The sequence below is a fragment of the Mobula birostris genome, chromosome 7 (genome assembly GCF_030028105.1).
Source record: "Mobula birostris isolate sMobBir1 chromosome 7, sMobBir1.hap1, whole genome shotgun sequence".
Classification (NCBI taxonomy): domain Eukaryota; kingdom Metazoa; phylum Chordata; class Chondrichthyes; order Myliobatiformes; family Myliobatidae; genus Mobula; species Mobula birostris.
Genome location: NC_092376.1, coordinates 152380722 through 152394682, shown reverse-complemented (window position 1 = coordinate 152394682; position 13961 = coordinate 152380722). Strand labels below are relative to the sequence as shown.

Below are 13961 nucleotides of genomic sequence, written 5' to 3'. Positions count from 1 at the left end.
CCAGCCATGTACTCATCTAAACTTCTCTTAAATGTTGAAATCAAGCTTGCATGCATCACTTGCACTGGCAGTTCATTCCACACTCTTACGACCCTCTCAGTGAAGAAATTTCCCCTCATTTTCCCCTTAACTATTTCATCTTTTATCCTTATCCCATGGCCTGTAGTTCTAGTCTCTCACAACCTCACTGGAAAACGCCTGCTTGCATTTACCCTATCTATACCCTGCATAATTTTGTATACCTTTACTAAATATCTTCTCATTCTTTTACACTAGAGGAAACAAAGTTCTAACCTATTCAACATTTCCCTATAACTCAGCACCTCAAGTCCTGGGCAACATCCTTGTAAATATTCCATGCACTCCTTCAATCTTATTGACATCTTTCCTGTAGCTAGGTGACCACAATACTCCAAATTAGGTCTCACCAGGATTTTATACTGTATAACTTCAACATAACACCTCAACTCCTGACTCAGTACTCTGATTAACATGCACAACACGCTGGAGGAACTCAGCAGGTTGGGCAGCATCCGTGGAAATGAACAGTCAATGTTTTGGGCCAAGACCTTTCATCAGGACTGAAGAGGACTTCCAGCATCTGCAGAGAATTTTGTGTTCAGTACTCTGATTTATGAAGGCCAATGTGCCAAGAGCTTTCTTTATGACCCTATCTACCTGTGACACTGCTTTCAAGGAATTACGGATCTGTATTCCCAGATCCTTCTGTTCTACGGCACTCCTCACAGCCCTATCACTCACTGTGTAAGTCCTAAATAGTGAGCCTTTGATTTAAGATACTGACCAGTAAACATCAGCTTTTCTTCTGTCCAACCGAACCCCTTCAAAATTCTGTGCTTTTCAAGAAGTTTGTCTCTCATTCTCCTACAAGATCTGGTATAGACCCTGTCTGTTTAACCTCATTGAAAAATGTCAACATGAACTTTTTGAGTGTGATAAAGTATTGGCCTAGAAAATCTAAACTTCTTGTCCTGTTGATGGAGAAAAGAAAGTAGAAATATATGAGCTGGAGCTGCAGGTTATGATTTTTTTACTATATATTTAATGTATTCTCTAGTGTATAGGAACTTATTTACATTTATAAAATGTCCCTAGTCCAGTATATGAAAACTATTTCACACAATGAAAACGTTCAGTTTTAAGCCCTGTATAACAAGAAGACTTGGTAGGATGAATGCTCACAATGGTTCTATTGGAAGCTAGCCAGTCACTAACAGAGAAAAGAAGCCAGTTAATAGTAATTAGCTGTCTGTCATCTGTCTGTGTGCAGCCACCAGCTGTGAGGAGCTGCTCAGCCTCCATCACCACCAGCTGAAAAAACCATATCAACCCCAGCATCAACGCTCAGTCACCAGAACGTGCTCTCTAAAACTAATGGCCACCTGCTGGAGATAATCCAACTGCCATTAAGTAACTTTCCAAACTGCAGCCAACCACCGTCAGAAACCATTCTTCAGCCAGGCACCAACAAACAGCTATTAGTTCTCTATCAAACAGCTATTAGTTCTCAACAGGCCATCTCCAAACAGTTCACAGCTATGCATGAGCAGACAGCTCACAATTAAAGACCAACAGCTAGCTGTCTATTGCAGACACACAGGATTCAGCCATCTGCCCGTTAGCCATTGTCATAAAGCAATAGCACTGCACAGTGTAATGAAATTATAGAGAATGGATTTAACCTGCAGACCAAAGGAGTGGAGCAGGATAATGCTCCACTACTTGGGTTTGCAGAAGGAGGCCAATACCTGGATGTTTGGGTATGAAATGGGTTGGCCTGGATTTGGAAGTCTGGGATTGGGAATTAAAAGGACAAGATTTGGAAGTTGCAGTCCTGGAGATGCACAGCATGGGAACTAAAATATTGTACAGAAGTAGACGGTCTAATGTTGTCAGATTCTTGCAGTATAAGTATTCTTGGTCCCATATTTGCTGCTTGGTCCCAGATGTTGATAATCAAGAAATAATTAAGTAGCTAATGACAATCAAAACAAAACTGCAGGTTTGGAAAATCTCAAAAAAATGAAGTGCTAGAAATCTGTGGGAAGACTTTCAGCCTATCCTGCTGAGTACTTCCAGCACTGCTTGTTTTGGTAATTAACGGTAATGTCTCTTGACTATGGACTCAATTCTGATCATTGGTATCCAAAAGATATGGGAGCAGGATTAGACTATACATCCCATAACTGTTTTTTTTCCAACCCCATTTCTGTGTAGAGTTTGCACATTTTTAAGTTCTAATTAAACTTCAAGTTTAATTATGATTCAACCATACATGAATACCCATGAATACAGCCAAAAGAAACTGAGTTCTTCTGGAGCCAAGGTGCAAAACGCAGTACCAACAGTCATACACAGCACAAGGCACATATAAGATGCAGTAAACATATAGTCACATATATATATATATATATAATATAGCCCTAGTCCCTGACTGACATGTCCTGTAAATTGATGGTGTTGTTGACAAGAACAAACAATTCTCTGCAGTCTGCAGATGAACATATGCATTAATGCACGGATGTATGCAATCTAGCTTCCTGTGACCACACATGGGTGGTTCTCCTGAGTGTTTCAGCTCCCTCCCATATCAAAAGCTGCGCTGGTAGTTAGGTTAATAGTGTATTGTAAATTATCCTTAGCATAAGCAGTTCACAAGAGAATGAGTGGGATGTCAGTAAACATACAAAAATAGGTTACAAGGGCAGATAAATGGTGCCTATGACGGTTGGGATTATTCTGTGAAATGGCATTGACTCAATGGTCTAAATTGTCTCCCTCTGTATCAAACAAAAATATAAAATAGGTTATGCAAAATGACCACAGAGAGAGAAATGCTTTGGCAAGGAGTTATTTTATATTGACTAGGAAGAATTAGAGGCTTACCTACCTTTAAGTAGTCTTTACCTACTTTAAATTATTAATTTAAAATTGATGACACTAGTTTTGGTTATTCCTCACAAAAGGAAGATATGTTAACTTTCACATACCTGTAGAGTCGGATTGCTTTTGTTCACATCTCCCCAGCTGAGGACCCAGACTTGGTCATGTGATTTGTCATACTGTAATTTCACTGGAACAGGATCTGTTGACACTGCCTGTGAAGAAATTATGAGAGGTTATTAATGTAACCGGGTGACCGTCGAATCTTATTCATTATCGTTAAAAGTGTACTTAATCATCCATCCGGGTAATGCTAGAATAGTTGTTTGTGCCTTTAAGTGGAGATGGTGATGTCATTATGCGCGCGCGGGATAGTGGGGAGACCATTTTTGTTTACAGCAGAAGAAGCTGGTGGGGCTTTGGGATTAAGTTCCTCCCAGAGATACTGGGCATGGCGAGGAATGGTGAGTATTAATTGACGACATCCATGCGAATTTGTTTATGCTTGTTGGCGAATCGAGAATATTGGTAATTTGACAGGTTTTACATGTGGATACTTTAGATTTTCATGAGTGAAGGCATCGGCGCTGGATAGCGTGGCTTGTGCAAACTTCCTTATCGGCCAAGTAGGTCAGTCTTCCTGTAATTTAACTATCAGGCAATATCTTGTAAAAGTTGTGCCAAAGTGTACCTTTTGTCTAACTTTATTGTATCATGACTGATTGTGCATGTAACAGCGTAACGTGAATGTTTAGTCTCTGTTTGGAAGTTAAGCACGTGCATACTAAAAGGGAGTAGACGTCTTAGATGAGATGTATTTGCTTACATTTTCACTGCTATGTATAAGGTACAGGGTTGGTGGGATTCTAATGTTGTTTGTATTGTGTTCCTTCAGAATTGCCACTACCGTATTAGTTTTATATTAGTTTTGTGCGGTTTACTTTATGTATTTTTATACTGCATACGCGATTCGTCGATACACAAGGGTGTGGATCAAAAGTTAAACTGAGATTGTAACAGCAGGAACTGGTCGTAAATTCATTCGTTTTGTTTTGAGACCTTCTTCCGGCGCTGAAACATCTAAAACAGATAAAGGAATTAAAACCCGAAAAAAGTATTTGTTGTAACACACATAAAAATTGCTGATGAACGCAGATTCACAGGTCGACCAAAAACATCGACTGTACCTCTTCCTATAGATGCTGCCTGGCCTGCTGTGTTTCACTAGCAATTTTTATGTGTGTTGCTTGAAATTCCAGCATCTGCAGATTTCCTTGTGTTTGCATTCTTAAAGTATTTGTTGTCCTGAGTTTGTACTTTTCCCCAGGCTACAAAATTATTAAATGGCTACTCCCCACATAAATAAACACCTTGACCTCCATTTTGAAACAGGTAATATTTACAATAGTGTCAGATTGCACAAAGCAACAAGATAAACTAAAGTTCCTCTATTTCCCACTCTGACCTTTCACTTCTCACTTGCAGATTACTTCCTCCTGGGTCCCCCACCCCCTTCCCTTTCTCTTATGGTCCACTCTCCTTTCCTATCAGATTCTTCTTCTCCAGCCCTTGACCTTTCCCACCCCCTTGGCTTCATCTGTCACCTTCTATTTAGCTTCTTTCACCTCCCCACACATTTTTATTCAGGCATCTCACCACTTCCTCCTCAGTCCTGAAGAAGAGTCTTGGCCCAAATTGTCGACGGTTTATTATATGCTGCCTGACCCACTGAGTTCCTACAGCATTTTGTATGTGTTGCTTTGGATTTCTAGCATCTGTAGACTTTCTCATGTTTGTGAAACTAAAGTTCTATTCTGCATCATGGCTGGTACCAAACTTCTCAAAATCTTGACATGATTTAAAGAAAATCTTAAAATAGAGACATTATATTTTCTGATTTCAAGATAGTTAGTTGGAATGATTTATAGGGAACATAGAATAGATTTAAACTAACGGGCTAGCATCCACAGAATCTGGTCCAATAATCTGGAAATGCATGCTTGAAAGCCACTATGACAGCTGGCGAATTTAAATTCAAGCAATTAAAACCAGGATTTTTAAAAAAATATATAAAGCTCATCACAATAAAGTGACAATGAAGGTAAGATTCTGTTATAAAATTCCATCTTGTTCACTGATATCCTTCAAACGACAAGATATTCCACCTTTACCTGTTTTTGTCTATATGTAGCTAACTAATATGTCTATATGTAGCCCAGTAATATGCTTGATTCGTGAATGCCTCAGTTCTGAGGCAGTTAGAGGTGGATGATAATGGAAACATTGCCAACAAAGAACACATCATGTAAACAAATAAATGAGGAAAATATTTTCAAAATCATGCTTTAAAGTAGAGAAACCCAAAGTAGAAATACCTTTGTAGGCCATTTACTACCATAGGCCCATATATTTAAGTTTTTGTAAACACAGCTATTAGAAGTGATTCACATGTAGCATATGTGATGTAGGTTGCAATAAGATAATTATTGCTGTAAGGTACCTTCAGTTTAAGTACATTAAATTAATTGTTGTCTTGTTTCTAGTATTGTTTGTAGAAGCTTCCAAAGTCAGTCTGGAAGAGCCATTGGAATTAACAATGGTTAGTTTGTCAAACACTTCAAAAGTATTGCCAAACAAAGAGAACCAGGAAACATATTGTTGATAATCTTGCAATGTTGTAATGGTTCAGGCTAGCAGAAGGCATGTTGAATTAAATAAGTATAAGCTAATATGGGGAACTGTGAGTGCAGATAGAGTCTGGGGAGAAGGGACAATATTACTCAGGTTGGATATATTGTAAGATTAGTTACATATAACAAAGATTGAGAGACATTTAGAATATATTTGCATTTTCCCCAATAGTAATAATGTTTTATCTATACTTGAACAATCTAAAGCCACATGATCAGGAATTATTTTAGTGGAAATAAGATTGGATAGTTTATTAGGGTCCTCCAGGTCAATTGACAATATTTCAATGAGGTTACCAAAATATCAGCCAGCCACTATAACCAAGCAACCAGGGAAAGTTATGAAAGCTATAAACACAGTATCCAGTCAAAGACTACTGAAATATCCATGAGTTATTTCACTGTGTTGGCTGTAAATTTTGAAATGTTCCTAGAGTTGGCATTGAGGGATCAGTTTCTATGTGGGTTACAAATGCATTCATTTGTCAAAGTTCTAAAGTTATAAATTTACTTAATAAAGTAAATTTATTATCACATTAAATATATGTCACCATATACTGTCCTGACATTTGTTTTCTTGTGGGCATACACAGTAAATCCAAGAAACATAAAAGAATCAATGAAAGACATCACTCAATAGGTTGGTAAAAACAACCGTGCAAGAGACAACAAACTATGCAAATACAAAAGACAAAGAGTGAAAAAAATAAGTAAGCAATAAATATTGAGAACATGAGACGAAGAGTCCTTGAAAATGAGTCCATAGGTTGTGGGAACAGTTCAGTGATGGGGCAAGTGAAGTTATCCCCTCTGGTTCAAGAGCCTGAAGGTTGAGAGATCATAACTGTTCCTGAACCTGGTGGTGTGGGTCCTGAGGCTCCTGTACCTTATTCTTGATGGCAGCAGTGAAAAGAGAGCATGGCCTTGTCTTATATTACAGTGATTCTTTTAATAAAAAGGAACATGCAATTGCTAGGGTATATACGAATGCTCATCCTATGGAAATAGTGCTGAAGAAAGCATGGGAGTTGCGTTCAGTGAGGGGCATAAGTGCAAACTTGCATGCTGAGCATAAGCTGACAGTTGCAGCAATGATGGTATCTTCTTTAGGCATCATTCGCATTAATGTAAATGGTGGGAGACTATCCTTTGTCATAGACTAGCAGGTGGAGAGGGGATGTACCTGTGCAAAACTCTAGGCTATCCCATGATACAAGGGAATAACCACAACAAGACATGCCTGACAGTTTATGTACAAGCCTGAAGTCTGTAAAACTCTTTCAACATTTGTGACAGTAATCCCTGTAGACTTCTACAACTCGAATCAGCTGTAGAATCACCAAACACTTGCACTGTCAGAACAGCAGGCAGAAGACATTTGCACTCAACTTTAAAGTAAACCATGGTCCCTTTTAAGTAGCACTGATGGTGGGTGGATACAGACATGCAGATGTTAAAGATGTGTTCTGCCATGTTAACCAACGGTAGTGTGTTTCAAAACGTTAGCGAAGGGATCAGATCATCTGTTGCCCTGCCAACTTCCAACTGGCATACTTGAAAGACTTAATTCAACTTGTATTACAACTTCCTTGCAGGATGCAAAATAGTTGTGGGTTCTGAGACCCCTGTGAGTCTCCAAAATACGTGCAATGTCACAATAAAATTTCATCTCTTTTTTTCTCCCAGACAAATGTGATGTTTCAATTTCTTGCTGCATTCTTTCTTGTGGCTTGCAAATGTCAGATTGTGATATATATTTCAAATGGTATCTACTAGAAAGATTGGATCTAAAGGGAACAAAATCATACGCACAAATTTAGTTGACAATGTATGATCAATGGCCATTAGAAATTTTCTTTCTATCAATTTTAGCAAGACATGACACCTATTCCATTTAAGCTAATAAGGAAGATTTAATCCCTTATGAGATGCAATAATTATTTAATATATTAATTAAGGTTACCTGTAAGACTTTCTGAGATGAAATGTCAATGATCAGTATTCGGTTCTGCATGGGTTGGGAAACATAGATGTACTTGTCTCTGATATTGACAGCAAAGGCCCAGACACAACGTGAATGGGTTTGCCCTTCTTCAGAGGGGCAGATTTCTTCCTGTAAAGGAGGAGAATTTATCATTAAGGACTTTATCTATTAAAAAGTCTGAAGTAAATATTCAAATTGAGCCTGTTGTGTTTAATTTCTGAAGAGATGTACACTTCGTTGTTAGCTTTGCAGATTACTGAAGCAAGTTTCTGAATGAGAATGACATGTTTAGTATATTCATTAAGGCTTTTTAGGCTGAGCCAGCCTTTGAATGTGGTATGGGGAAGACACCTTTAAATTTGGAATACTTATTGGAACCATAAAGGAAACTTCTAGATTGTTGAAAGCTTCCCCAGCCTGGTTCATTAGATAATTGATTGCCTTTTAGAAACATGAAACTCCAAGTTGGAACAAGGCTTCTGAACATCATTCAGATTAGAATATTTGGAGATGTCAGTGAATAAAAACTTGTATCCCAAGAGATTAGGGACTGTACTTGGCTTCAGCAATTAAGGAATAATATTTTAAATCATTGCACCAAAACCATTGTGTTCTTAACCATTTGCTTCTGACATGTCTGTATATTTTAATACATTCTCAGTTAAGATGTGCAGCAACATAGCAATGTGATTGTTTTATTTAACTTTTGTATTACTGAAATAATTTTATTTGATTATTGAAGGGGTGAGGGAAAGATTTCCATGCATATCCTACCATGCATTATCTGAAGATCTTCTTGGAAATTCATCTTCTAGGGTCACATTTTGTAACATTAACATATCTCAAGCTTCAGAAGGCATTAATTAAATGCTCAAACATTAATTGTTTGTATCCCATACCAACATTTGGTCCTATTAAATGTACCTAACCACCAATACGTGCATAATTAATAGTTACAATATTTCAGTATGGGAAGGATTTGTGATTGAAATATGGGTACCTTACAACATTTGCCCTAGGAATGTGTATGATTAATTTTCAGATGTTTTGTACAGTAGGAAATGGTTACCAGAAGATTATGGTTCCACCTGCCTTACAATATTGGTTGGAGAATGACTAGGGAGAAGCCCAATCAATATTTGAGATCAAGTATCATTTAAGCAGAATGGGCAATGTGCAGTGCTATGCAGTTTGCTCGGAAGGGCAGGAAATGAAGATGATCATATTGTACTTCACTGGAGCCTGCTACAAAGTTTTCTTTTATAAAAATTGGCCTTCAAAAATAGGTCAAAAGTGAAAGTTTAAGCAATGCAAAAATACAAATAAAAGTCCAAAAATCAGGATGTTTAAAAATCTATTGAAATATCTTAAACTTACAAAGCTTACAATGATCTTGTCGCTAGCTTTGATCTGTCTTTGAATCTCACATCCTGTAGGCTGAATGACTGTGATTCCATCATCAGAGAAAACATAGAACATGTTTCCAACACTTAGCCCTTGAAGACAAAACAGAAAAATATTTCTTTTGCACACATGCTGAAAAGATATTAAAATATTAAAATTATTTATTTTTAAAGCTCAGAATTTCAAAAATAATACGGGAAATAAAAAGGAAAAGCAATGCTGAAGGCAATGAAAATGCAGCCTTCAAAGAAAAAGGAAATTGCACAGATGTGTTTGCCAGTTTAACAATTTTCTACAGCAACTTTTGGCATCAGGAAAAGCATCAAAACAATAATACATAAATTTGTGAAAAAATGCAATTGGTCATTTTCCATCAGTGCCTTCTCAAATTATAACATTAATTTTCTCACAATACCTCAATGACAGGCTTGAGGGATGATTGTTTTGCAATGGAAAGTTAAATCTTATACAGTTTTGACATCTAGAATTTTCAGATCTATGCATGCTATATATGACATGGCTCCTATATAGTATATATTGATGGATTATTCTTTTAAGTAACATATCTAGGGCCTACTGTTATAGTTTGGGGCTCTAAACTCGGCTCTCTGTAATGATGGCATGTATTCAAAGTTTGTTATCAAAGTAAATGTATGTCACCCATATACAACCTTGAAATTCATTTTCCTGCAGGCATTCATAGTAAGTACAAAGAGACAACAAAAGAAAGAATAATAATAATAATAAATAGCTAAGTAATAAATATCAAGAACACGAGGTGAAGAGCTCTTGAAAGTGAGTCATAGGTTGTGGGAACAGTTTAGTGTTTGTCGTATTGTGCAGAGATCAGTTGCAACTACATGCTTCCATCCTGGTGAGGGATGGAATATCCTCAGCACTGCAAACCCAGGTCTGCTACAATATTTCGACTCTATCACTGTCACAGGCAGTTTTACATTGGGAATCTTAAACTGTAAAACACAAAATACTCTGTGGATGCTGGGGTCAAAGCAACACTCACAACACGCTGGAGGAACTCAGCAGATTGGGCAGCATCCGTTGACTGATCGTTTCCACGGATGCTGCCCGACCTGCTGAGTTCCTCCAGCGTGTTGTAAGTGTTGCTTAAAATGTAAAAGGTACTTCTACATTGACAGATTGTTCATTGCACAAGAAGACTTTCTAATTTACATTTTCCCCTGATATTTCATCAGAATAAAGGTACTAGTTGCAAACAAAAGTCTTTATTCTTGTACCAAAAATATGCTTAAGTTTGTATATAAACCCAAACAGATATGCAGTTGCAACCTCAGCCCCTCCTCATGGCAGAGTGACATTGTTCGGGTGGATTGATATGTGCCACAAGTAACTAAAATGTCATTCTCCTTGTATCAATTGTGATAAGTGGCTAAATGCCATACTGCATTATTTGAAATTCATTTCTCTGATTATTATTTGGCTTTATAATAGTTTTAGGATTTATAATTTTGCTATGCCAGAAAGAAAAAGATTAATTATTTAGGTTAATCAGTCTCAAAAATAAATGGTCTATACACAAATCATAGTGCTTTATAACAATGGTATAATGTTTTATTTACATAATGTATGGACTCTTATTATTATGAATAATGACCATTAAATATATCATCTATTATATGGAACACTATGTAAACAATAATTTAATTACATATACTATATAAGTCATTGCAATATACAACTTACTGATTTGGGATTTACAAATGCAGAAAGTACTGTTAATGGTTAGTGTTATTTATTAACACATGCAATGCTATATACCTTTCAAATTGCATGCATATATGCAATTGCATGTAGATCATTCTGTGATTGGTGAAGGAAAACTCTGATCTCAAACCTCCACTGCTTTGCAGCTATACCCAACATGGGAAAGGCTTCTGGAGTAAACTGCAAGGAAAGACCCTGAGCTGGTGTCTCTAAGGCAGTCTTATGCTGAGTATGACTCCTGCAATGCCACTGATGCCAAAATATATCCTTTGAATTCATCAGCTGTCTGGAGAGGGAGAGACTACTGCACGGGCACCAGCTTGCTCTCCATATTATAATGCCCTGGCTGGTGTACTGGCTTGCAATTACAGGTAGGACGTGACATCCATGGTCAATCATGACCAATGGAAGGCCTCATTCTGTGATGGCAGTTTGACAGCTGCCAATTTTTTAATTACGTAAGTTCAAATAGTTCATTTGTCAGCACTGTTTATTTAACAATTTACCAACATCTACTGAAAATAGATCTGGCAATTCATCTGTAACATTGTTAAAACAAGAAAATTGCTGTAAATGCTGATTTATGTCAGATGCTAGTTTAAGCAATGATTTGAGAAACATAAATGATTGAAGTACGTTTGTAATTTAAGAAGTTTATCTAGAATTAGTTAGCTGATTCTTGAAATGAATCTTTAAGCAGGGTTCAGATACGTAGGGCTTTTGGCCTGGATCTTTGACCCAGTCAACAGAACACATAAAGAAGTCTAATAAAAACAGTTGTTGAAGAGTAGAGAGCAAGTGGTTCCTCTCTGATTTAGTAGGCTAATATCTGATTCATCAGTCCATTATACCAGATAGGGTCTAGCAGTTAACCATCTGATCTCAAGCTTTTAAGGAGAAATGTCTGGATTTTTCTATCCTGTTGGAAACCGCTACATGTAAACCCGAACAGAAGACATTAAGGTTTTTGCGTAATATCTACTGTGCTAAAATTTTTCAGTACCATTGTATCAGCTCAGATTTCTCCTTACAGTATAACTAACATATTCAAAATGCACCTCTGTGAATTAAATAATACCCAGCTTATTTTGTCACCAATAGGAGAAGATATTAAGACATTAAGAAATAGATTGTTTCTTCACCAAATAATATCTTACTTGTGAATTGGTATTTATTATATATTTTATAAACAATCCTTTTTATTTTATTGTAAACTAAAACAAAATTTACTTCTTTGCTGAGGTTTGAGCTGCTTTTTTTATTCAGCTGGCTATTGATTTTCCCATGTGTATCTGTGGACATTGCCATCGGCAGAGAAAGAAAATTGTAATTCTTTTCTTATGCAAAATAACCATTAAAATCAAGCACTAGGGCTGTAAGGCTGGGCATCTGAGTGACTTGGATTAAAGAGTATTAGCGATAAGGCTGACCAAACTTGGACTGGTTTCCCTGGAGTGTTGGAGGCCGACAGGTGACCTGATGGAGGTATGTAAAATTATGAGAAGTGTGTAGAGTGAAAAAGGGCCTTGTGTAGGGAGGCTTTTTCTCAGAGTGGAAATGTCAAATAACAGAGAGCATTGCTTTAATATGGGGGGTGGTGAAGTTTAAAGGACACTTATGTGGCAAGTTTTATTTTACACAGAGACCAGTAGACGTGTGGAATATGCTGCCAGGGATAGTGCTGGAAGCAGATAAGAGAGCAACATCTAAGAAGCAATTAAGCAAGTGAAAATGCTAGAAATTGAAGGATTTAGATAGATGCAGGCAGATGTGAAGTTTAAATTCAGAATCAGGTTTAATATCATCAGTATATATCATGGAAAATGTTGTTTTGTGGGAGCAGTACATTGCAATACATAATAATAGAGGAAAAAACTGTGTTATAGTAAAAAAAATATATATATATATATAGTTAAATTCAATAAGTAGTGCAAAAATAACAATTAAAAGAAGCACTGAGGTAGTATTCATGGGTTCAAAGTCCATTCAGAAATCGATGGCAGAGGAGAAGAATCTGCTCCTGAATCGTTGAGTGTGGTTGGCACAGGCATCGTGGGCAGAATGGCCTATTTCTGTGCTATACTGTTTTGCTTCCATCTCCCCTCATACATTCTTGATTGTCTCCTAGAAAGAACATACTTTTTCTGGTGAATAAGATAAATTTCCTTCTATTCTCCTGGTTCCAGATTAAAATAAAATTTGAATTTGAACAAGTAACGAACACTTGTTTCCAAGTTACGGTCATGAGAGATTTGATATCAACACTTCATGCAGATTTAAAACGTGGTAGAGCTCCTGGGGAGTGGACTTCCACCCACAATTTCCTCACTTCACAACTGTCCAAGCTTGTGCTAGGCTGGCAGGGGCTAACAGGGAAATTGATACATTTTCTTCAATGAACAATTAGAAGCAAGACAACAGTGGTTCTGAAGAAGATCTGATTACAAACTGTTATGTTTTGTAACTCCATAATATAAAAACTAATTGCAATAAAAAGGGAGCCCAGAAGATCGTTCATGTACGTTCGTTTTTACTTTAAGTGAGGCATGTGCATATCGTGGTAGCATCATGACATATACAATTCATGTATTTTACATATGACTCCAAATTAATTATTTCAATGAACAAGAATGCTTAATCAAACAACATATTTACAATATTACTCATATTACTGAAATATTAAATACACAACACCCCTCTCTGCTTAGTTATAAACTCCAACTCAATATAGAATGCATCTTAACTATACACAGTAAACTATGTAATACAACTACCATACAGACATCCACAGCATAGCAAATTTTAAATTGTGTCATTCAGGCCTAAAGATTTAATCGCTGTGGAGGTTTTCTTACTCTTGTCGGAAAACATCTTTACTGACAAAAGGGATCATGCTGCTCAGCAGGTGAGACTTGTGGCTGTGAAGCAATTTTAGGTTCTAGGGCTTCCTCCATGGTGATTGACACTGGGGCTGCAGGACGTGGTTCTGGCCGTTCCGGACAGCTTTCTTCTGGATGCGTTGGCATCTTGAACAGTGCATGGCAAGCTTCATCGGGTGATATGGATCATAATGTGTGAGGACAGTGATTGATGTTACCATTTATTTTACCTTTTGGGTGCCACCTCACACTCCTTTGTCCATTGCCATTTCTTCCTAATCTGTAGTAATGAGTTCAAGGGGTCAAGCACAGTAGCCAGGTTTATAAGGAAGCTGTTATAGTATTTGACAAATCCTT

The 13961-nt window shown here is 37.1% G+C and overlaps 1 protein-coding gene across 4 annotated transcripts in view; it reads right to left on the bottom strand.

Annotated features, from left to right (window-relative positions):
- Positions 1-13961, bottom strand: part of LOC140200858 (follistatin-related protein 5-like) — a 681870-nt gene that overhangs the window by 7649 nt on the left and 660260 nt on the right. For 3 of the 4 annotated variants that reach the window (XM_072264488.1, XM_072264489.1, XM_072264490.1), the window contains exons 11-13: positions 8956-9074; positions 7558-7707; positions 3012-3119 (exon numbers count right to left, since the gene is read on the bottom strand). In XM_072264488.1, the coding sequence (XP_072120589.1) occupies positions 3012-3119; positions 7558-7707; positions 8956-9074 (377 nt within the window). The remainder of the gene's footprint in view (positions 1-3011; positions 3120-7557; positions 7708-8955; positions 9075-13961) is intronic. The other variant, XM_072264491.1, reaches the window with a different exon arrangement.